The 26210-nt window shown below is 38.6% G+C and overlaps 1 protein-coding gene across 2 annotated transcripts in view; it reads left to right on the top strand.

Annotated features, from left to right (window-relative positions):
- The window catches only part of ARHGAP21 (Rho GTPase activating protein 21), a 129414-nt gene that overhangs the window by 29442 nt on the left and 73762 nt on the right, over positions 1 to 26210 (top strand). For both annotated transcript variants that reach the window (XM_065921104.1, XM_065921105.1), the window contains exons 3-4: positions 21033 to 21212; positions 23702 to 23726. In XM_065921104.1, coding sequence (XP_065777176.1) covers positions 21033 to 21212; positions 23702 to 23726 — 205 coding nt within the window. The remainder of the gene's footprint in view (positions 1 to 21032; positions 21213 to 23701; positions 23727 to 26210) is intronic.

Below are 26210 nucleotides of genomic sequence, written 5' to 3'. Positions count from 1 at the left end.
CAGGTGACCAAACTATTAGAGCTTCAGCGTCAGTCCTTCCAATGAATATTCAGGGTTGATTTCCTTTAGGATTGACTGGTTTGATCTCCTTGCTATCCAAGGGACTCTCGAGAGTCTTCTCCAGCACCACAGTTCGAAAGCATCAATTCTTTGGTGCTCAGCTTTCTTTGTAAACTTTAGCTTTGTTAATATATAAAAATATAAATAAATATACTATGAGTCGGTGACCATGTTAATATAAGCAATTCTTGATAAGTATTGAGTCTGAATGAACAGAGAAAAATGTTGAAATAAAGTTTTAAGAAGTAGCATTGTACTTCCCTGGCAGTTCAGTGGTTAAGACTTCACCTTCCTGTGTGAGGGGCTTGGGTTTCATCCCTGGTCAGGGAGCTGAGATACCACGTGCCTCATGGCTGAAAAAAACCAAAACATAAGACAGAAGCAATGTTGTTGTTTGTTGTTGTTTAGTTGCTAAGTTGTGTCTGACTCTTTGTGAGCCCATAGACTGTAGCCCGCCAGGCTCCTCTATGGATTTTTCCAGGCAAGATACTGGAATGGGTTGCTCTTTCCTTCTAGGGATCCTTCTGACCCAGGGATTGAACCTATGACTCCAGGATCTCCTGCATTGGCAAGCATATTTTTTACTGCTGAGCCAAGCAATAGTGTAACAAATTCAATAAAGACTTAAATGGTCCACATTTTAAAAAAAATTCTAAAAGTAATGTCATTAATATTCTTTAGCAATATTCATAATTGCTTTTGAGCTGAAAACTGGTGAAGTTAGAATGTTGAGCTTAGTTTAGTTAGTTTAAATATCTAGTTTATATTGATGTTGAGCTTCAAGCCAGCTGCCTCTGGACTTGTCACTTAGAGGGCCCAGAGGCTGACTCTGTCTTGGCCTGGTATTCTTCCTGGGAGCTTTTGATGGGTGAAATCAGGTTTAAATGAATGAGAAAGAAGGAAATGGCAGATTTCAGGACAGAGCAAATGGTCTGCGGAGAAATAGGATGACAGAGTCGCCTGTTTCGGTGATAGCTGAAATTGACTGCAAGGAGAAAAGCACTTACAAACATTAGCTTTTTGTGTTTCTCCTCCCCAGCCTTGGGGCAAACTGCTTGGCATGTTGGATGGCCTGGTGGAAAGAGTGAGCCTTAGACTATGAGTAGCGGTTCCTGCATATCTGTCTGCTCTGCCGTCTCTTGGTTGTGTGATTCTGAACAATTTTGTCATTTCTCTGGATTTTAGTGTTCTTATCTATAATCTGATTAGCGGATTTTCAGGGCTTCCTTCTTCCAGTTGTAACAATAAGTAATTCTTTACGTCATACAAAGCCAAGGAGGAGAGCCAGACAGAGTGAGTGGGCAAGGCAGAGGTTGCAGTCTTTGGTAATCTAATCTCGGAAGTGACATCCATCATGTTGGCTGAATTCCAAACATTAGAAGCGAATCATCAGGCCCAGCCCACACTCAAGAGGAGGGGACTTTTCGGAGGCAGGAATGCCAGAAGGCAGGGGTCACTGTTCTCTTTCTTCCTCTGTTTTTCCACAGTTGTGATTGATCATTATCTGTTTAAGAATTGGGAGAATTGGGGGGGGGCCCCAGATCACCTCCTGGTTCAGTGACTTAGAGAATTCATGAGGCAGTGGTACCCAGAACGGTCATTGATTACAGCAGAAGGTTTCAAAGCAAAATCAGCAACGGATAAAGACGCGTGAGGTAAAGCTCGGAGGAGGCCATGCACAAGCTTCCCAGGGTCCCCTCCCAGCGGAGTCACACGAGATGCACCCAGTTCCTCCAGCACAAACTGTAACAACACGTGTGACACGTCTGTCCACAAAGGAGGCTCATTTAAGACAAAGCTTTCATTGGGGGCCAATCATGTGACTAGCATATGCCAAAATTCCAGGCCCCCAGAAGGAAGGCAGGGGGTCAGCATAAACCGCATTGTTTACACTAACAATTGAGGCTCGGAGAGCCACTCTTATCTGTGAGGGAATGAGGGGAACCCCCTGAAGTCCAAGCTCCCAGATGCCAACCATGGCCAACCTCTTAAGCAGGCCTCTCTGAGGACAGCGGTCTCAGGCCTGCTGTGGGAACTCTTTTTCTGCACGAATGAGAACAGGTTAAGTTTACCATAAATAATGGTGAGCAGTCAAAATACTCTCTTACGTTGATAATTCTGGGCCTATGTTTAGTGGGGAGGTGGGGATGGTGCTTTTTACGGCCTGGAGATGAAAGTAGTTTACCTCAGGCAATAATCCCAGTGTTTAGATTCTGACTGGCCTGTTACGATGCATATTTGTAGTGACCTTAGGAAAAAAAATTTCGGTGGTGTATTTCTTAAAAATTTATTTTTATTTATTTATGTTTTTGGCTGCCGCAGGTCTCAGTTGTGGCTTGGAGAATCTTTAGTTGTGGCATGTGGGATCTAGTTCCCTGACCCGGGACTGAACCTGGGCCCCATGCGTTGAGAATACAGAGTCTTAGCCACTGGGCCATCAGGGAAGTACGTTGGTGGTGATTGATATACTGCATCTCTTGCTTCCAGGCATACTGACTCAGTGCCTGGTTTTTGCCTGGCTGCTATGTTAGGCATTCCCTATAAGATGGTGAGCATGTTGGTCTGTGTTGCTGGAGATTGTAATCAAGTGGGGAAGATAGATATTAAACACATAAGCAGAAATAAATATATAATTGCAAATAAAACTTTCCCTTACAGGAGGAGAATATGCTCAATTTCTATTCATTTGCTACATTTTTTTATGCACCTACATTGTGCTACTATTCTGACATGAACAAAAGTCCCTGCTCTTATGGACCTTACATTTTAATGGGAGCCAGTAAATAATCAAACAATATTGTCCCAGATTGTGACAAGCAGTATGAGGAAAACTAAAACAGGATGGAGCAATGGGGAGACTGAAAGTGAAAGTTGCCCAGTCATGTCTGACTCTTTGCAACCCCATGGACTGTACAGCCCATGGAATTCTCCAGGCCAGAATACTGGAGTGGGTAGCCTTTCCCTTCTCCAGGGGATCTTTCCAACCCAGGCATCGAACCCAGGTCTCCCACATTGCAGGCGGATTCTTTACCAACTGAGCTATCAGGGAAGCCCCAATGGGGAGATGAATTTAGATAAAGGTGGTCAGGAAAAGCCCCTCTGAAGTTGAGACAGGAGGGGAGGGAGCAGGGTGCAACCTTTAAAAGAATGACATAGCAAATTTCTAAGTCATGTCTGACTCTTTGCGACCCCATGGCCTGCAGGACACCAGACTTCCTTGTCCTTCACTATTTCCCAGAGCTTGCTCAAACTCATGTCCATTGAGTTGATGATGCCATCCAACCATCTCATCTTCTGTCGCCCCTTCTCATCCTGGCCTCAGTCTTCCCCAGCATCAGGGTCTTTTCCAATGAGTCAGCTCTTTGCATCAGGTGACCAAAGCATTGGAGCTTCAGCTTCAGCATCAGTCCTTCCAATGAATATTCAGGATTGATTTCCTTTAGGATTGACATAGTCATAGGACATGACAAAGCCTGGTTAGAACCAACTAGGTCCAAGATGGTGGAAGAGTCCCCCTTTCTTCCTATTCCAAAGTCACTTCTCTGTGTTGATGATGTTTAAGCCAGAATCCTAAATTAATTAGGGAAGCAAGCTATACAAATATCCACATGCCAGATAGTGGAAATTGCAAAAGTAAAATCCTTGAGATGGAAAGAGCTTGGTGTGTTTGAGGCAGCCAGGAGATGTGTGTGGCAGGAACCTGTGAACAGAGGGAGAGGAGGGAATCAGACATATCCAGGACTGGGTCAGGGAGAGTCTATGAGAAGGGTTTTGGAGTTTCTTCCCAGTGTAATGAGAAGCCAGTTGTAGGGTTTTCAGCATGAAACTGACCGATCCAGATTTGTATTTAAACAAACATGTAAACATTGTATCTAGAAATATAGCAATACCTAAAATACCTTTAAGTCATAAATACATAGGTCAATGAATTTTACAAAGTGAATGCACCTGTGGCATCATTACCCTAATAAAGCTATAGATGCAGCCCTTCAACCTCTTGTACCCCTGCATATTATCCTCTCCTCCAAAGATTATAACTCTCTAGGCATCCATCACCATGTATTGGTTCACCTTTTTCAATTTTATTATGAATGTTATTGCATTTGTGTTTGACTTTTTTCACTTAGGATTAGCCTTCAATTCATCCAGGTTCTTGCCTTAGCTGTAAACCTAAAAAAAAGTTATGTTTAGTAGTTTTATGAATACACCACAATTTATCCATTTTACTTTTGACAGCATTGGGCTCATTTTCAGTTTCAGCCATCCCCAGTAATGATGTTATGGACATGTTTGCACATGGCTTTGCATGTATGGATTTCTGTTGAGTGTTGATCTGGGAGTGGAGTTCCTGGGACAAGGGATGTTCACATTTTATGGCCCAACATTGACAGATGCTACCAAACAGCTTTTCAAAGTGGTTGTACCAGTTTATATTCTCATCAGCAGTATTTGAGAATTCTTGGTACACTATGTCCTTGCCAATAATTGTTTGCCAGTTAAAAAATAATTCTTTTAGCCATTTTGGTGTCTTTATCATAGTGTCTTATGATGGTTTTGATTTGCATTTGCCTGATGACTAATGAGCTTGAGCATCTTTTACTGGCCCCTTGGATTTCTTTGCCCATTATTCACTAGTTGTAAGAACTTGGATAAGTCACCCAATATCTTTGAGTACAGTGTTAAAAATACACAAAAGAGGAATAATGTCATTGAATTTTCAGGTTCTTTGAATAGTCCATTTGAATTTGTAAACTAATGGGTTTTATACTGTTGTACCTGACTCGGAATTGAAACAAAAATAAGAACTGAGGCCTCACCTTGGGTCTGTATGTGTCTCTCTCTCTTTTTTTTTGTTTTTAAATCACATTGCCATGGTTAAGTTGAGTTTCAGGTTCACATGAACTAGTAAGTATTTAATATTAAATTAGTACCTGGTATTAATGTTTAAGTTTGTTGATATAATAATAATAATATAGACAAGTCTTGGGGCTTCCTTGGTAACTCAGCTGGTAAAGAATCCACTGCAATGCAGGAGAGCCCGGTTCAGTCCCTGGGTTGGGAAGATCCCCTGGAGAGGGGATAGTCTACCCACTCCAGTATTTTAGGGCTTTCCTGGTGGCTCAGATGGTAAAGAATCCACCTGCAATGTGGGAGATGTGGATTTGGTCCCTGATTGGGAAGATCCCCTGGAGGGGGGCGTGGCAACCCACTCCAGTATCTTACCTAGAGAATCCCCATGGACAGAGGAGCCTGGTGGGCCACAGTCCATGGGATTGAAAAGAGTCGGACACGACTGAGCGACTAAGCACGTTTGAGTGACCAAAGCGAGTTAGTCTCCTTTAAGCAGCTTTTATCTTCCAGATGTTCTTAGGAGATGCATATTAAATATTTTCTGCGTCGACTCTATCTACTTGAATGGCAAGATTTTTAATGATAGAAGGAGCAAGCACTTTCCTGGGGTCAAGTGGTTAAGACTTCACCTTTCCGTGCAGGGTGTTGCAGGTTCAATCCCTGGTCAGGGAGCAAAGATCCCACATGCTTCCGCCCCCAAAAAGCAGAACATAAACATTAGAAGTAATATTGTAACAAGTTTAATAAAGGCTTTAAAAATGGTCCACATTAAAAAAAATCTTAAAAAATAAAGATCCACAGAGAACGGGATTACCCTTTTAGTCTTGCTAAGATGGATGTAGGAAAAGTGGTTTTCCAAAGATAAAGTTATTTTATAAGGCAGACTCTTGTTTCTTTCTATGTAAATTATAATTATTTAATTAAATTTGAATTAATGCAATAGCAGCAACAATCACAAGAATATCAATATCACTAACAAGGATCTGGAAATTGATTTGGGAGATGGTCCAACCAGCTAGTATTTAAAGAAGTGCCCTGTGGCATCCAACTGAACCATAAACTGCTTGCACTATAGCCAAAGCAAAGGAATGTGAAGGAGCATAAAAGCCCTTCTTTTAATACAAAATTTTCTTTGGGCTGTTCAGGTTGATCTGAATGATTAATGGTTCTTATTTCTGCCTTATAAATTTTCAGTAAAATTTTAGATAGATTGGATTTGTATTTTTATGAGTGCTGTGTGTACTTTATAATACTTTAAGCTCCTCCTTATTATAATATCCAGCTGGTTTAATTATGCTTATTTAAAAATTGTGACTGCACTTGGAAATGATTTTAGAGATTTCTAATTGCTATATATTTACTTTCCGGATGTGTTGTTGAAGCATTTCTGTGTTTTAACCAATTAAAGCATTCTTTTCTATGTAAAAATATTATCTATTCAAGCGATTCATTTTATAATGTAGTTTCCAGAAAAAACATTATGTTGAAAGGCAATTGTATTTATGGGACATAAATTATGGAGTGATTAAAATAATTTATTGCCTTCCCAAAGGCTTTCTCCCTGGGTTCTTTTAAATAGTAAGCTCCACCAGGGCCTGTAAAATATGTTCAAAATACTTCTTGGTATTTAATCATTACTTTTCATGAACAAATTATAAAACAAGGACCTCCTGCATTTGGAATGTTTTCACTTAGCTGGGTTTTTGAAATAAACAAGACACAATTGGGTTGTGCATCTGAAAGGCTGTAAGCAGACAGTACATTACCACATTAGAAGTCAGAGGAGAGCTCCATTTCCAAGGCCAGTCTTCCCCTGGGGGATCGTGGATGCAGTTAGTGAGCGTCATGTCATCTGCCTTGGCTGGACATAGCAACTCAAAGCAGAATTTGCCCTGGTGTCTGGTGTTCTGAAGTTAGGGTGTATCCCAGTGCTCAGATTATTTTGAGCATCAGCCACTTTAACCCTCTTTCCTTGGGGAGCTTGTCTCTTCTCTGCCATCTGGGGTCTGCTTCCCCCAGTTGTCACCTCTGGGTCCCTGTGCACTCTAAGTTCCCTTTCCAGTTCAGGAATTTTGCTTTGGTTTCTATCACTGTGTTTTAAGACATTGCTGTCAATCCTCATTTTGTCTGAGAACTGTGTTCTGAACAGTGACAATGTGTTTTTTTGCAATTCAGTCTCAAACAAGTTGAGACTTGTGTATTCTTTTCTATTTTTTTTTTAATTAAATTTGTTTATTTGGCTGCCCTGGGTCTTAGTTGTGGCAGGTTGGGATCTTTCAGATGTAGCATGTGGGATCCTTTGTTGCGGCAGCTGGGATCTAGTTCCCTGACCAGAGATCTAACCTGAGCCCCCTGTACTGGGAGCATGGAGTCTTAGCCACTGAACCACCTGGGAAGTCCCTTCTGTGTTATTTATATTATAGGTCTTTAAGAATTGGATGCTACCTGCAAAGATGTTTAGTTTCACTACAAATGAAGGAAACAAAAAATTAAAACAATAAGAATCAGTTTTCATCTTAGCTTATTAGCAAAGAATGACTACCCAATGTTGGCAAGTGTATGGATATAGTAGTCTGATACACTGTCAGTAGGTGTGTGACTTGGTCCCTGTTTTATAGATGGCCCTTTGACACTTTGAATATAAAACCATAAAACAAAGAAACAGCATAATGATGTTACAGCAACTCCATTCTTTGGAATTTATCCTAATGACCTCTTCCTGGTTTTTCACAGAAATTGGTCCACAGATGGTTGTAGTAGCAGTAGTAATAAGCAGTAATAGTCGTAGTAGTATAAAAAGGCTTAATAAACTGTGCATTCCAAGTAGCAAAAAGAAAAGTGAGTAAATGAAGTTTTATTTATCCATGTGGTGAAATACCATGCAGTCTTTAAAAATAATGTATAGGTATATGTTACACTGGGCTTCTCAGGTAGCACTGGTAGTAGAGAATCCGCCTGTCAATGCAGGAGATGCCAGAAACGCAGGTTTGATCCCTGGGTCAAGAAGATCCCCTTGAGTAGGAAATGGCAACCCACTCGAGTATTCCTGCCTGGAAAAATTCCATGGAAGAGGAGACTGGTGGGCTATAGTCCACAGTGTTGCAAAGACTCAGACACAATTTAGTATGCACACACATGTTATATTAACTCAGAAACACATTCATAACATATTAAGTAAAAATAAGTTTAGAAGAGCATTTTTCTTGTGTGTGTTTGTATATATTTTCATATGAAAAGGTCTAATATATATATATATATGTATATATGTATAATATATCCCAAAATACTGGCATCAGTTTTCTCTAGAGGGATAATGGTATGTAAGTTAAGTTGTTACAGTTTTTTTGCTTAACTTTATTTTCTAATTTGTCTTGAATGAATATATGCATCTGATAAATATCACTTATAATGGACAAAGCAAAGGGTGCCTGATCCAGTAGCTGGTATCCTTGAATTGCTAAACCAGTCTGTTCGTGGTATAATACAGTGAGGAAGTTCCAGGATCAGGAGATTGGAAACTTAGGTTTTAGCCTAAACTGTGTCACTGATTAGCCTTGAGACCGTCAGCAAGTCTCTCTGGGTCTCTGTTTTTGTGTTTAGTAAATTTAAGTTGGTTGAGCTACCTCTCTGATCTTTAAACTCCTTAACAGACTGTTCAGGTTTCTGAGGGATTAGCAAAAGGGAGCAGGTTTCTGTACAAACTCTCCTGCCCGTGTTCCCAGACAGAGCAGTCCTATATATTTGATATTTTGTATATAGAGCTTCTATTTGAAGCTTTCTTTCAACAAAAGGTAAGGACAAGGTGAGGGGAGAGAGAATCCTCTTTCGAAGATGTAGTTTTATGTGACTCCCTTTAAGGTTTACACCTCTTCCCATTCATGGGGGCAAATTTCTTGTAGGACAGAACTTACCTTATGTATCAGGGTGCCCTTGTTCTGGAAATAACAGACTATGATGATCTACATTCTTTGAGAGCTAGTGAGTAAAAGAATAATTCACATGGTATGGGGTGCCTTCATCCTAACTAACAGAGAGAGACCTATATTTTTACACATTTCAAAAACCATTTCAACATCTTTTATGAATTATTTTCCCATTTGCTCCTGGTCCATTGGAGTAATACTCTCTGCCCAGTCTATCCTACTTCAGTTGGACCCTAATGAATAGTTCGGGTCACCGATCAGCATGTAACTTTTAGCAAGTTACTCAACCTCTTGGAGACTCAGTGCTTAATAAAATGGTGAATGGTCAAGTTGGATTATATTATCTCCATGTTTCCTTCCAGCTTTGTAAAAGTCTGCGAAATTTGTCCATAGTTCAGGCTGAGGAAATTGAGGCAGCTGTTAACATTGGTTGCCAGCATAGTGTCTTTGATCATCTAAAATCAGCGTAGATTCAGAAAGCTTTTTTGTATGGACTTTTAGCAAGATGAATCTCTGGTACTCTAGGTCATTACAGTGCTTCAAGCAAAACAGGGAAACCACATGATATGGGTCTGACCTTCTGTACCCATCTCTTCACTAGCTCTATACACGGTCAGTATCACTGTGTCTGCTCAGAGGGGGCTGCAGTATTTCATTAGTAGCTTAGATGAACTGAAATTTAAGCTTGCTTCTTAATTCGGAGATTCCTGTCTGCCCAAAGGATAGGGAGGTGATTGTTTTTCCCCTAAAAATACAGTCTGTTCTCTGATTCAGAGTAAACAAAATTTTATTCATATCAGAAAAAAAGCAGCTTCTGAAAATAACCCTATTATCTGGTCATAGAGACTCTTTACAAGAAAATATGTGTAAAAATAGACATCTATATTTGAGCTTCTGTCTGTTTCACTCTCTGTCTATTTGATATGAAATAGAGCTATATGCCCTTACTGTCTCTAATGAGAAAAATGGGGAAGTACTTAAACAGGAGAAATTCCCCATCGGAGTTTTAAAGCAATCGTTTTGTTTTTCATTGTCCTTATTTTATGTCAACTTTACTCATTTAATTCATGTAGATTTCATTTCTTTGTTTTTTTTTTTTTGAGTCGTATTTTTTGTCAGAATTTGTGATGGGCACTGAATTAAGACATTATTCTCCTGTGTTCCCAGGAAACTACTTTAAGATTGAAAATATAGATGTATAAACAAGTAATTATAAGATGGTAGGTTATACCCTTCGCTACACGGGCTCTATGAGATACAGGCCCTAGGACACGGCCTCTGAGTATTGCAAGTCTCTGGTTGAGGATTTCTGCTATAAGGCACTTTGGTACCAAGAAAAAAGTGGATTATTCCACTAACACAAAGTGTTCAAAACGCAGCTTGTGTGATACACAGTGATGCACAGTGGTGCAAGCTGATGTGAAAAGTTACCATTTACACGGGTTCCTTATAAAAGTTGATGAATTGTCTAAAAAAAAAGAACCCTGGCCCCTTATTCCAAACTCTGTGTGTGTGTGTATGAGAGAGAGAGAGAGAGACTACAACAGTTTGTCAAACTGTGACATTTTAACCTTACTTTCCCCCCAATATTATATTTTAGGCATTTCCCCGTGTCATTAATTTTTTTTTTCATATTTTAGCTGTATCATAATTTATGTAACTCTTCCTTTTTTTTTTTGCTGTAGTTGGACTTTGAAATAATTTCCGAGTTGAGTTTATTATACCTTAGGCTGAACATTTTGTAAAATGAATCTTCACCCTCTTATTATTTCATTAGTTGTTAGGATAAAAGGTATAAAATTTAAGTCTCTTGATAAATGTTGTCAAGAGGGTTTACAGAAAGATTGTACTTCCAGTAGATGGGTATGAGAATTCTCACGGTTTTTCCTGATTGAGTTTAGAATAATATCTTTTCTTCAGTGTCCTTTCCTGCTAGTAGAGAATAGTGTTAATGAGAGACCTAACTAAACTTTAGGTTAGTAAAGTAATTCCTTCAGAAGTCCTTTGCAGAGAAATATTTTGGAAATTTAATACCCTTCCTTTATAATTTGAAAATCTTTTGGCATGTAATGAGATTTTAGGCTTAATAATTTAAGAAGACTTCTATCAGTATGGTATTAAATTTGAGAAATAAGGTTTTGTTGTTGTTGTTGTACTAAATGGTCATTCTGTCATTCCGTTTTTGTGATTAGCAAATAACTTTCTGGTGAGTTAGCAGCAAATGAGGAAAGTAGATAAAACTATGTCCCCCGATTCTGGTAGACATGCTTAGAAATAGATTATAAATGTTCCGTATGGCTAGTTAGGCTCTGAGAGCAGGGGTGAGGTGCTCGTACTAGTGTAAATTGTATGAGGCTGTAGATATCTGTAGTGATATAATGCTCAGTTATTATTTTGGGTGTGTGCTGAATGTGGTTGACCACCACTGTACTTTTAAATATGTATTTAATGGCTTATTTATTTCTTTATATTATATAATTGGCTCTCTTCTTGCCTATAGAAGTTTCATATTTATTAAAATATAGGCAAGGAAAAAGCAATTAACATTAAATATTAATATATTTATTAAAACATTAAATATTAGCATAGTGCCACTACATAGTTTTTTGGGGAAGTACTTGAGCAGCTAACATTACAGTTTTAGATTTTTTTTTTCATTTTAGATGTATATTTCATTCAGTCATTCTATTCTATGCTCCTTTACCAAAGGAAAGAGAAAAAGGTATATGGAAAGCAGATTTAAATAGTTTTCGCCATCCAAATAGCAGTCGTCATTTGTTACAGACCCATTTTTAATATGTTTAGAAGATGTTCAGCAATCAAACTGATGAACTTCTGAAAGTTTTGTTTTTGATAGGAACTTAGTTTGGAATTGTTGTTTCTAAAAAAATTTAAGTTATCTAAGGCTTCATTAAAAAAAAATACTTGAGGTATACAGTAGGTCATTCTTCTGTACGGATTCTCCTATGTGGATTTAAGTCTGCCGTGTAATGTAAAGAGATTAATGTATTGAAATAAATCGTTGAGTAAGTTTAGTGTGTGCTTAGTTTTATTTGCTAATCAGTGGACTGATGAACTTTTTTTTTTTTTTAATAAAATATTGTTTAGAAGTCATTAAAGTTGTAAGGTTCAGCAAACACTCTTTTTCTGAAAAGCATAGTCCTGGAAAAGTAAGTAAAAATTGGATTCAGATTTAGTTGAGTCCTTGTACCTTTTTGGGTAGAGAGTTATTTTTTTTAGAGAGCTCTCGAATTGGAGTTATGTGTTTTACAACTATGGGGAAGTCACTTTATTTTTTTTGAGCCTCATTTTAAAAAAGATGTAAATAGATGCCAGTCAGCGCCATCATGGCCGTTCAATATGGCAATACTGAACGTAACACGTGGAGCATACCGGACCCTGCGCCTGCTCGCTGGGTGCCAGCTGAACTTTCATCTTCATAGTTAATGCTAGTTAATGATTAGAGAGGTTTTGGTATAGGGCTGGTGATGTATCTTAAAGTGGAAATATTCCCCCTGCATAGAGTGTAGGCTCTCTCTCCTTTAGGAAACAGCCCTGCAGTGTATAAACGTTTTTAAATAAATGAGAGGTTTTTTAAAAAAAATTTTTTTTTTATTATTTCTTAGGATAGCACTAGAGGAATGTATGTGGAACTTTGAGAGTGGTATGTTGACAGTCTGTGCACGTGCAAAGGGCAGGCAGTTCTAGTCCGCTTGCCCCTTTGATAGAGAAGAGTGATGGGCTAGGTGGTGAGTAGTGGCTGATGGTGGTCATGGTCTAGGTCGGGCTTCTGAATTACACGTTTGACACTTACTATGTTAAGCTATAAACATCTATCCAATACCAGAGAAATACCTTAAAGAAACCATTTAAATGCTATGTAAACATAGGTAAATACCATAAAAAATAAACCAGGTAACTACTGTGTAAATACCTTAAGAAACTATGGTGTAAAAGATGTTTTTATGAACAGGAGATGTTCCTAGCAACTTGGGTTTTTCTTTTCTTTTGTTGCTAATAGCAAAATGGGAAAACCCTATTTCCATTTAGAGGATAATAGATAAAAAGTGGTACATTCACGATGAAATTTTATGTATCAGTGAAAAATCAATGAACCACAGCAGAGATTGGCTAGCTGTTCATCAACCCTCTTCTTCTACCTGGTAAATAGCGAATCACGTTCCCCAGCCTCCTTTACTTTAGTGAATATTTTTAATAACAGAATTAGGAAGTAATGTCAGAAGCTATTAAAGATGAAAGGATGAATGCAGCAAGCATGCCAGTTAGATTCAGTCATCTTTGCTTCTGGAATCAGTAATAAAGAGGAATTCTTTCAAATGATATGGAAAGTTATACAAATGCCAGATGACACATGATGATACCATTAAGGTATCATCTTGAAAATGCTTTTTCTATTTTAGGAAACAAGCTCAGACTTTCCTTTAATATCACAAAAACGTTTATTGTTGGTCACAGAAGGTCCAAGGGGCAAAAGTAAGTGTAATCTGATCCCACCATCACTACTAGTAAGACAACTATGAAAAAATGCCCAGGAAGTGGGTAATTTGTGAAGAGAAGTACATTCTGATTTTTACCATTTTGTGAGACTGATAATATTGACAGATTCCCTGGTAGCTCAGCTAGTCAAGAATCCGCGTGCAGTGCAGGAGACCATGTTTCAAATCCTGGGTCAGGAAGATCTTCTGGAGAAGGGGTAGACTACCCACTTCAGTATTCTTGAGCTTCCCTGGCGGCTCAGACAGTGAAGAATCTGCCTGCAACGCGGGAGACTTGGGTTCGATCTCTGGTTGGGAAGATCCCCTGGAGAAGGCTACCCACTCCAATATTCTGGCCTGGAGAATTCCGTGGACTGTATAGTCTAAGAGATCGCAAAGAGTCTGACACGACTGAGCAGCTTTTACTCACATAGCGTGTCATAAGAAAATTAGAGATAACGTTTCAAAGTCATAGTGGTAGTCAAAACTAAGCTATTTATAAACAATTCACACCATTCTTTTTAATTTTTTTCATTTACTTCAAGTTTTAGCATAGCCATCTTCTGTGAGAGTGAAGTTCTAAAATTGCAGAACTAAGAACTCATGTCTTCAACATGATGGGATCTGAAAGTAACTCTTAGAGAAGAAAGAAGAGTACTGTCTAGATAAAAATTATATTAAAAACCAGAATGCTGAATAGAGAAGGAAATCACATAGGAAAATATCAGCCAGTTCAAAACAATCTATAGTGAAACCATACAGAAAAGCAGGAGAAAGGACCCATCTTGACAGTCAGCCAAGATGAAAGATATTATAAATGAATGTCTAATAATGAACTTAAAAATTAAGTTGTAAAAAAAAAATTGAGTAGTATTTTAAAACTTAAGTCCAAGCATCTAGATTTTTCTCTTTTTTTCTTTTTCTGTTTTTTGGCTCCTCTGCATGGCTTTGTGGGATCTTAGGGCCCTGACCAGGGACTGAACCCAGGCCCTCAGCAGTGAAAGCAATTTATCTAGATTTTTCAACTTCAGGTCCTGAGAGTGTTAAAATTTCTTTGGTCATCATCATTTATCACTTAAATATAAAAATATCTATTGAAAACTAGAATTAATTATTGGAAAAATAAATCTGGATGCATCTAGATAATAAACATCAAAGTGGTTTCAATTGTTGTCAACCTGGCTAAGAAAGAGACTTCCTCTGTCAAGAGACGCTCCAAGCCCAGAGTGGTCAGGTATACTTAGCATGTGTGTGCAGGCCAAGTCCCTTGAGTTGTGTCCGACTCTGTGTGATGCTGTGGACTGTAGCCCGCCAGGCTCCTCTATCCTTGGAATTCTCCAGGCAAGAATACTGGAGTGGGTAGCCATTCCATTCTCCAGGGGATCTTCCTGACCCAGGAATTGAACCTGGGTCTCCTGCATTGCAGGCATATCCTTTACCACTGAGATATCTGGGAAGCCCCTGAAGATGCAGTACACATATACAATGGAATACTCCTCAGGTATAAAAAGAACAAAATAATGCCATTTACAGCAACACGGAAGCAGGTGTCATCTTAAAAAGGGGTTGCATCACTGTGAATAAGTCTGGCCCTAAAATAAGGAAGAAAAATCTTACTTTAAGTAACTGGTACTACTAACTTTATCAGTGGTAAAATTTTTTTAAAAAATAGCAAAGCATTTTCAATAATCCAGAGGAGATGGACAGTGAGGTCTGGTACACTGCGATTCATGGGGTCGCAAAGAGTCGGACACGACGGAGCGACTAAACTGAACTGAGGGTTTATAATCTTAAGTATATGATGGAATCAGTATTAGGATCTTATAGAATGAACGTAATATAATACTTTCTTATGCTTTATTGTGAATGATTCCTGGAGTATACTAGGAAGCTATCCCCATTCTATTTAAATTAAAAGTAATTACAAAAGATAGTTGAAAGCTTCTATAGTTAATGTGTATACAGGGATTCTTTCTTAACTCACTTGTGTTTGCTTTCATGACAGCTCTGTATCTTTAACCTCCGACACACATATAGACTTTGTACTTTTTACCTATGCCAGTTTTTCTTTTGAAGCATCTTTGTTGAAGTGTAATTTACATACCATAAAAAGTCACCCATTGTAAGTGTACATCTCAGTGGCTTGTAGTAAATTAAATTTATACAGTAGTGAAACTTTCTTTGTAATCTACTTTGAGAACATTTCTTCCATTATCCCCAAAGGTGCCGTCATACCTGTGTGCATTCCCTTCTGTGAGATTTTTATTACCTTTGTTGTTATATGATTAGCGTGTCCCCCAACACTTTCTCTCTCACTCCTCTTTGCTTTGTCTAGTTGTATCTAGTTTTTATGTTTTATTTTGGTTTCTTTTAACCTTGAGATATTATTCAATCAAGCGACCTTGTTAAGAAGTCTTCTAAGGGAATCAGATGACAGTTCTTCGTTCTCGGGCATGTGACCACTATGATTCCATCCACTTCTAGGCTTCTTACACTCTGAGGCTATTAGTACACAAATTGGTGCTCATGGTGGGGAGCTGCAACATCTAAGAGAGAGAGCGTCTGAAGGGTCCTCTCAAGTGGAGGAATCTGACTGCTGTGTCCTTCGCTGTGTGCCTGCAGTTCGCCCTTGTTATAAAATCCAACAGATCAAAAGGCTCTGCGGGTAAGGAGGAGAAAGAGTGAGGCACATGTGTGTGTTTCTTTTCATCTTCTCTCTTTATGTAGGAAGAATGGTAACCCTCCCGTCTCCCTTGTAGGGAAAAGGTAAGGAGACTGCAGAGGATTCAGTGTGATGTTCTTGGGAGGGTGAAATAATTGAGACAGCAGAGCTTTGTGACATAAAAAAAAAAACAACTTTGTCTGCAGAGACCAAAAATGAAGTTGCTTACTCTTTATCCCGTTTTCTCCATTTTGTAAAGAACTCAGTAGAACAAGACACAGCAGGCTCTATGCAGCAACTTGAACTATGACACCAGGATCCTAGAGCCTAATTTATATGGTTCAAAGGAAAAAGAAGCTTGAATATGTTTGGAAGCTTTGAGGCCCAAGTCATAATAATACACTAGAAATAAATTTAATGCATGTAAACTGTTTAAAGTTGTAAAATTAGAGTCCTGCAGAAAAATAAAAGCAATACATTAGATCAAAGCGCTACTGGGGGAGAAAATCTATGCAGATTACACAATAGAAAAGATGATGAAAAGTTCCTTGGTGGCTCAGATGGTAAAGAATTCGCCTGCAATGAGGAGACCTGGGCTCGATCTTTGGGTCGGGAAGATTCCCCTGGAGGAGGGCGTGGCGACCCACTCCAATATTCCTACCTGGAGAATCCCCATGGACAGAGGAGCCTGGCAGGATAGTCCATGGGGTTGCAAAGAATCAGATACTGTTGAGTGACTAAGCACACACAGTGTAACACAGGAGAAACACTCTAGCCTCAGATTCAGGAACTATGATTTTAGTTCTTACTCTGAATTAGCCTACAAAAATCTTACATACGTCACTTAGCTAAACCGGGCCTCAGTTTCCTCATGTAACAGAAACCGATTCACTTATGTCTATCATATCTGAGATTCTTTTGGGCTTTGAAATTACATAAGGAGATGGCAGCTGAGCACTTGAAAAGGTGTTCATCATGGGCCATTAGGGAAATGCAAATATTACCACACCAAGATACCATCACACACATATCACAGTGACTAAAAGAAAAAAATAACAATACCAAATGCGCTCGAGAATACAAACTTTGAGGGAGACAGATATGGAGGGAATGAACTTAAATGCAAAGATAAAATAATTTTCTCCTTTGGATCTCAAAAGGAGGATTCAGTCACAACCTAAAGCTTAACTAAACTCTTTGGATAATTAAGCCTAGAATAAAAACTTTCCTGCTACAAATTCTACCTGATTATGTATCACTTTTGCAACTGAGACTCAGCTTGAGTCCCCCATGTTGGTGTTTGCTGTTATTCACCCCCCCTCAAAATTTCCAAGTCTTAGAAGGGGGAATAAGGTAAAATGCATTTATGATAAATGAGTTTCAAATGTGCAAAGTCTCCATCAGTGACTCAGAGTCTTGATTACTGTAGCTTTAAACAAAGTCCTGTAAAGGGAGTCCTCCAGTTCTGCTTCTTCAAAGTTTTGGTCCTTTTAACTTCGGAGTGAATTTTAGTTTATCAACTTCTACACAAAAATCTCCTGGGGTTTTGATTGGGATTTCATTGAATCTATAGATAAGTTTCAGGAGCATTGACAGTATAATAATACTGAGTCTTGAGCATTGAGCATGGCGTATGTCTCCATTTATTTAGATCTTCTTTACATCTGTCAGTTTTGGAATTAACAGTTTACAGGTCTGGCAAATCTTTTCTCATATTTATCCCTAAATATTTTGTATTTTATTATTTTTTTTATCCCTAAGTATTTTGTATTTTAAATGTTATTTTTAGGCTGACTCACATTATATGGCAGAAACCAATACAACTCTGTAAAACAATTATCCCCCAATTAAAAATAAAATTTTTTTAAAAATGTTACTTTTGAAATTTCAATTTCCAGTTGCCTACTGTCTGTAAAAGGGCTTCCTAGGTGGCTCAGTGATAAAGAATCCACCTGCCAATGCAAGAGACTCAGGTTTGTCCCTGGGTTGGGAAGACCCCCTGGAGAAAGAAATGGTTACCTACTCCAGTATTCTTGCCTGGAAAATTCCGTGGACAGAGGAGCCTGGTGGGTTACATACAGTACATGGAATTGCAAAGAATTGGACATTACTAAGCAACTGAGAACACACAGTGTGTAGAAATACTGTTTCTTTTTATATTTTATAATACTTGCATTCCACTGAATAGGACTTGGTCCAGTCTCCCCTGCTGCAGGTTTGGGGGAATGCTACTATCTAGTGTCTTCCCTAATGGAAAAGAAAATGAAATTGATGAATAGCTAACTAGTAATGGGGCTTCCCTGGTGGCTCAGAAGGTAAAGCATCTGCCTGCAATGCAGGAGACCCAGGTTTGATCCCTGGTTGGGAAGATCCCCTGGAGAAGGAAATGGCAACCCACTCCAGTACTCTTGCCTGGAAAATCTCATGGATGGAGGAGCCTGGTAGGCTACACTCTGTGGGGCCGCAAAGAGTTGGACACGACTGAGTGACTTCACTTTCTTTCTAACTAGTAACAGCCAAAATATTGACTTATGATGAAAATATTTAGGAAGACTCTTGAAAAATGGTTTCCGGGAACTTTTTTTTTTTTTTAATTTGAATACCTTCATATAAGGTATGTCGTTGTAGAGGAATAGATAAGATTCACCAGTGAAACGGATTAAAAATGTAGTAGAATCAAGCATATTCACGTATTTGTCATTTGATAAAGGTGACATTTCACAACTGCTGTGATGAACTAGTAATTTCATACAAAGTCTTAACAGCCAGGAAGACATATTAGGTTTGAGATACCTATTAGATTGGGGAGATGTCTGGGCTAGAGATAAAAATTGCAGATATCACCAAAAGCCAGAGTAGAGGTAGAAAGGTCCATGGGCTGAGCCCTTTTGTTGTTCAGTTGCTAAGTCGTGTCTGACTCTTTGCAACCCGATAGACTGCAGCACACCAGGCTTCCCTGTCCATCACCACCTCCAGGAGCCTGCTCAAACTCATGTCCGTTGAGTCGGTGATTCCCTCCAACCATCTCATCGTCTGTCATCCCCTTCTCCTCCCTTCTTCAGTCATTACCAGCATCAGAGTCTTTTCCAATGAGTCAGTTCTTTGCATCAGGTGGCCAAAGTATTGGAGTTTCAGCTTCAGCATCAGTCCTTCCAATAAATATTCAGGGTTGATTTCTTATGTTCCTTAATTCAGAAGTTGAGCTATTGAAGAGATAGCAAAGGAGACTGAGCAGAGGGAGCCAGGGAATTAGGAGGAAATTCAGTGTGGAAAGTCACGTGGAGAAATTTTTCCAGCAGGAAGTAATCCCTGCACCAACTATTGGTTGCCAAAGACGAGAGCTAAGAATTGACTGTTCAGTGTAACGATGTAGAAGCCTTCAGGGCCTTGACGAAAGAGCAGTTTCAGGGATATAGGGAGGCCACAGCATGATTTAAGGGGACTTAAGAGACAAATGGGAGAAAAAGAGAGATAGCATTCATAGATAACTTCCAAGGGGTCTTTCTCTAAAGGTAGAAAAACAAAGTGGAAGCTAGAGAAGACTGTGGTCAGAGAGGACTTTTGTTGTCCTTTTAAGATAAAAGAACTTACAAAAATGTACACACACACCATGGGAATGAGGTCGTAAGGAGAAAGCGTGATGTAAGAGAGGGAGGGAAGAATGGGTGGGACCGTGTCTTTGTCTGGGAAGAGGGACCGGGATCTACTGTGTTAAGTGGTGGGACCTTAGAGCAGTGGGGAGTGCAGCCATTGTCGCAGGAAGGAGACAGGAGAGCGTGGGACGGTGGTAAAGAGGTGGGGAGATGTGGAAGGCGACAAAGGACTCATCTTGGTGCTTCTGTGTTCGGTGTAATAAAAGCAGGGTCATCAGTGCCAGGTGAGGGCAGGGGGGAAGGTATGGAATAGTCGGATGAATGGACTGCAGAGAAATGGACACTAACACTGAAGACTCGTGTGAGCTCAGTGATCATGAACTTGGAAAGCAGTTGACTTAATTTTCTGTTTTTGTCTGCCTGTGTTCAATGGCACGGGTGCGGGTGCAGAGCAGGCAATGTTGATTTTTTCCAGGGTTCGGTTTTCTCACATGACTTGGAGGAGGTGAGAGAGGGCAGAGGAGTGAACTGAAGCTGGTTTAAGGGGGAGGTGAGGCCATTGGGGCAGGTGAGGGGCTGGGAAGGGGCAGTAGGGTCAGCCTCAGATGGAAGAATTTGTAAGGGATGACGTATGAGAGGGATGAAGGGGTGGGTTCTTCGGCTTGAGATTGCAGAGGGCTTTTACTCCTGAGCAGATAAAAGCCAAGACCAGGGGGAGAGGAAAGCACACAACCGGAAAGCCAGAGTTTGGGAAGGATTATTTATGTGGATACGGAATTTACGCTTAGAACCTGAAGCCTGGTCTCTTATTTTCTAATGTCCTTTGCTGCTATTGGACTGACAGCATGTTTAGGGTTCTTACTCAGCCACAGTTTCGTGTTTTTTTCATGGTTTGTTTCTTAATCCTTAATGCTCTGAGATTTTCTTTGTGTTATCTTTCATTTTTTCTATTGCATTAAAATTTTTTGTGTGACTTCTTTTTAAAATTCTGTGTATAATAAATATCCCCAACCATAACTCATTTTTCTTATTACTACCATCATTTTTAATGACCCTAAGAGTCCATAGTATGAATTTTTATAATTTATTCAGTTCTCCTGCTGGGGTTATTCTGGTGTGTCAGTTCTGTCTCCACAAACCATGCTGCTTATCTAGCCTTAGATATTGCATTTAAAATCTTAACCTGTCATTAAATGTCTCACTTTCAAGAATTCTTTCTTGCTTCTGATTAACTTTTCATAGCATCCCTTTCTTGGAAAAAAATTGAGTTTTTGATAATCTATGTGATTTTTTATGTCACATATAGTTCATGCATCAGAATACAGTTCTTTCTCTCTAGTCAGTTCCCCTCTGCACTCAGTTACTATATTTTTACACATAACATTTCCCCCAAGTGATGAAATATATGGTGCTATATAGTTAACATTTAAATGTCTTTTCCTTTTAGGTATCAAAAAGTAAAGATGGAAAAGAACAAAGTGAAACTGTATCACCATCCGAAGATGAAATGTTCTCTTGGCCAGGTCCCAAAACAGTTATGTTGAAAAGAACATCTCAAGGCTTTGGTTTTACATTGAGGCATTTTATTGTTTATCCCCCAGAGTCTGCAATTCAATTTTCATTTAAGGTAAGAGAAGTAGTTAAAGTAGAACACAAGGCAGTTGCTGTCTCCTTATCTTCCTCTCATCCTGCCTTCTGTCTTTTAAGGATTAAGTGTTATTGGGTTGGTCAAAAAGTTCATTTGGGTTTTTCCATAAGATGTTATGCAAAAACTCAAACAGACTTTTTGGCCAACCCAGTCTGTTTGCATTTTTATTATATTCTTTCCCGTCTTTTAGATATATTCCTATCTTCTAGAACAAAACTTTAATCTCCTCTGAAAGATCATACAAATTTTGAACTATGTATCTTTTTTTTTACCAGCACTTCTAATTCTAAACTTCATTCTGCTTTTTCTAATATTTAGAAAGGGGTAGGTTTTCTGGGCAGAGCATGCAGAAGAAATAGTTCATTAAAATATTTGGATAGTTGTAGAGTTATTGGAATTAGATTCATACTTAACTTTCAGATATGTAATATGATGGCAAGTCAGAATTTAAAAACACAGCTTCTCACTAGAGTGAATTACACTGATAGGCTTCAACATATAGGAACAAGATCTAATAAAAGGCAAATGAAATCACTGTAATGGCACCTGATGTGCTGAGTACTTGTTCTGAATTCTTTATTATTCTTTATGAGCGTTATCTCACTTTATTATTAGCCCCATATAACAGATGTGGAGACTGATCTGAGTCATGTAATGAGTAAGTGGTGGACCTAGGATTTGATTTTGGCCAATGTGAATGCCTGATGCTTAACTATTATACAACAGTGTAATGGAAATAATGACATTCAGAAGACTTGGGGGACTTTGACCTAGACACTTAACTTCTTTTGGGCTCTAGATTTCCATTCTAATTCCAGGGAATCATACTAGAAGATTTGAAAGTCTCTTCTAAATCTAAATATCTGTGAATCTAGGACTGTCTTTTATAATGTAGTGTCATATTGCTTCTAAGACAACACACTTTTTAAACTATATTTTTCTTGGAAAATATCTTATAAGATAAACTTTGAAAACTACTAAAGAATTTTTAAGAATTATGAATTATTGCTACCTTTGGGATTTAAACTGACCAGATCAGTGTTCCTAAAATGTATAAAACAGTTGAACTGGATTTCCTAAACATCTACTTTACCTTAAAAAATATAAGGAGTATAACTTAGATACTAGGTCACGTAAGAGAGTAATAGAGTCCCTTGCTTTAATTACATATTAAGACTCAATTTTGTTTTTTGTCTTTTGGTTTTGTTTTGAAGAAGAGTGTGGATCGTGATGATATAGAGAGTACAGATTTTAAAGGATAATTTTACCAAACATGGGTTTAAAATGCATTGTTACTGTTGGAAAATATTTCTAGAAAATTGAGTGGCGCAGTATAACTGTTAGTAGCACAGTCTTTGGAGCCGAGTGTCTGGGTTTGAGTCCTGTCTCTGCCCTTTGCCAGGTTTGTGTCCTTGAATGAGTCTCTTAACAGAGAGTGACAGCCCCTTCCTCATGGGTGGCTGGGTTGATTAAGTGATATAATACATGTGAAACAGCACAGAAATTGGCAGACAGTAATTGCTCATTAAACCTCAGCGATTAATGCTGTTATTTAACACAGATGTTCTTGCAAATAGGTCTCAGTTTTATAACTTTTACATGGAAAATATTTATTGAAATCTTTTCCATTTGAAAACTTGTTCATCCACTTCAAAGGAGTATATAGAAATTAATATTGTAGAGCTTTCAGAAAATGTACCATTAATACAACAGTGTCTTTATTATGTTACGTAGCTGGCAACCTTGTTGCCAGAACAGTCTCAGAATAGCGCTTGTAACCAGGAAAAAAAAAATTATGTATTTGGGCAGCCAAAATAAAGGTCAAAAATTACATAACAAATTATCAGCCTTCACTAAATGTCTGTTTTTCTTTCCATAGTACATAGTACATTGCTTTTCATATGATACTCAACAGATATTTGAATAAATGCATTTTTATGCTAGGTTTTCAAAATTGCTTTTCTAATTTCCCAGCAAGAGGTAGACAGCATGGCAGCAAGACAGCATGGTAGCAATGAACACAACCAAGTAGGTAAACCTCAAAGTTTTAAAGATATAGCAACTTGGAACCAATTTATCCAAAGATAGTTCTGAGTGCGGTAATAGCCTTAAAAGGCACATTTTTTAAGGTTTAGTACATAAGTGATGAACCAACCCGGCCCCCTCTTCCAGGTACTAGCTGCATCCATACAGTTGCCTGCTTCTGACAGCTCCCCTTGGATGTCTGTTTTGGACAGCTTACACTCAGTATGTCAGAGACTGAACTTATGCTGTCCTCCTTAAATTGGCTTTACCTGAAGCTTTTCCATCTCCATGCATGACAGCTTCATCCTTCTGGCAACAGGCATTGTTAGTGAGATTGTAATTGGCACATTTTCAGGAGAGCAGTTTGAATTTAGTTGAGCCTTGCTGTGATTTTACCAGTTTTAAACATGTATTCACATGAATTTATACTTTTTGTTTTGTAGGATGAAGAAAATGGCAACAGAGGAGGTATGTTTTTAAAAGTTTTAATTTTTCTGATAGTTTTTCTACTCATGTCCTACCATTCTTGAAGTAACATTCAATGAGATGATATAGTTTTTGGAGCCCATGTATAAAAGAGTCTCTAGATGTGAGGGTCATAGAAATTAAACATTTTTACTGTAGTCTTCAAAATTTTATGGATTCCCTTGTGTCCCCAACATCTGAATGTGTGATGATTTTATTGTCAATTATATGTTAGTGTTATGTAGGGGAATGTATCATGGTTCTAAGGAAAGTAATTGAGTTTTTTTTTTTAATGCAATTAGTAATTTTTTTTTTTTTTTGCAATTAGTAATCTTATAAATTTAGTGATTTGGTGTGTGTTTTATCTACTCGATTCATTGGTTCAAATATTGAGAAATATTTTGATCCTTCTAGTTACTCTTGATTTAAACATTTAATGGGCTTGAAAGAAAAATCAACCTGGGTATAGGGTTATTTTGTAAAAACTGCCATTTTTATTTTTGTTTTAATTTTATATGAACTTTAATGACTTAAAATTTATGCATAATAAAATGCACCCATTTAAAAAACTTATTTCCAGATAATTTTAGATGTTTAAAAACTTGTAAAAATAGTGATGAGTTTCTGTATACTCTTCCTTTCAACTTCCCCCAACGTTAAAAACATAACTATGGTACAACTAAGAAAATCAAGATATCAGCATTGGTAGGACACTCCTCTCTAAACTGCAGAATTTGTTTGGATTGTGCCCCTTTTCTGTTCCCAGACTTCATATTGCATTCACTTTTCACGACCCCTTGATTCGTGTAGTCTACGACAGCTTCTCAGTCTTTCCTTAAAATCCGTGGCCTTGAGTAGTATGGTTATTTTGTACAGTGTTCTTCAGGTTGGTTTTGTCTGATGTTTTCTTACCTTTTGTTTGAAGTGATGCCTTTTTAGCAAGAATACCTATTTCACCAATTAAGTGTATTGTTTACTTAAGGTTTTGTTTTGATAAATACATCACTTGGGAAACCACCAGTCCAATCAAGGTGTAATTCTGAAAAGAACCTTTCCACCATCCGTAAAGTTCCCTTGTGCCACTGTGCCGTCAACACTGCTGGCCCTAGACAACCACGGATCTGCTTTATGTCACAATAGATGAGTTTTGCGTCTTCCAAAATTTCTTATAAACAGAAAATACAATGTGTACTCTTTTTTTCCGTTTCACTTGGCATGGTATTTTTGTTTTTTTTTTTTTCAATGAGAGTATAGTCGCTTTACAGTGCCGTGTTCGTTTCTGCTGTATAGCAAAGAGAATCAGCCACGTGAATACATACATCCCCTCTTGGATTCCCTTCGCATTTAGGTCACCGCAGTAGGTCTCATTAGTCCCTACTTTATGCATAGTGGTATATGTATGCCAACCCCGACCTCCTAATCCATCCCACAGCTTGTCATAGTGTTTTTGAGATTCACCATATTGTACATGTAGGTACTAATGGCACTACTTTTTATTTTGTCCTGAGTGGTTTTCCCCTGCCCGAGTAGGCCATACAGTGTCCATCCTCTCTTCCAGTTGATACACCTTTGTAATAGCATCTCTGATTTGAGGTGTTATATTCAGGGTTCAAATGAGAAGAAAATGGTTTCCTTCAACACTATGAAAAAATAATCTGAGTGTGCAGGGTGAGGTAGGACCCTTCATAGTTATCACTGTTATGCAAGATGGGCCACTCCTGTGTCACCATCTGTCGTGCTCCAGGGCTCAGGATGGATTCCAAATGTTCCTTGGCCTCAGTGGCGAAAAGCAAAACTGACAAAACCAGCATCAGCCTGAGAAAGGCGTGGGTGCTCTGTCTCCCCATCACCCTGTGGATTGGTGTGCTAATGCCTGGGCCACTTACTGGACACACTGCACCTAGAGTTTAACACCTCTTGTGTTCTAGTTTCTACTGGGAGAGATACACTGCTAATAAATGTAGAAGGGCTTAGATAGAAAACTGTACCCTGCAGATGATTATATTTCTGACATATCTGTTCACTGAAGTGAGCAGGTTTCATTACATGCTTTAACTGGAGAGAGTAAAACATTTATAAGGGAAAACTTGAAAGATACAGATCTAGCTGAAGATTTGGACTGGCGTGAACAAGCGAGACTAAAGGGTGTGGTCTGCTGCGAAAATTTACAATTTAAATACTGTTTTATTTATTAATTTATATTTAATCTCATTGAAAAAGAATTTGTCTTCACATGCACGTATTGTACTAAGATAGAAATGAGATTAAAACATTCATGGGGGAGAGTGAAAAGTGGCTCAGTCGTATACGACTCTTTATGACCCCTTGGACTATACAGTCCATGGAATTCTCCAGGTCAGAATACTTGAGTGGGTAGCTTATCCCTTCTCCAGTGGATCTTCCCGACCCAGGAATCGAACTGGGCTTTCCTGCGTTGCAGGCGGATTCTTGGCTAAGCTAGGAGAAAAGCCCCCTCTTTTCGTGGGG

This window comes from Muntiacus reevesi, chromosome 2 (genome assembly GCF_963930625.1).
Source record: "Muntiacus reevesi chromosome 2, mMunRee1.1, whole genome shotgun sequence".
Lineage (NCBI taxonomy): Eukaryota > Metazoa > Chordata > Mammalia > Artiodactyla > Cervidae > Muntiacus > Muntiacus reevesi.
Note: the sequence above shows the minus strand (reverse complement) of the source record. Positions and strands in the feature narration are given on the sequence as shown.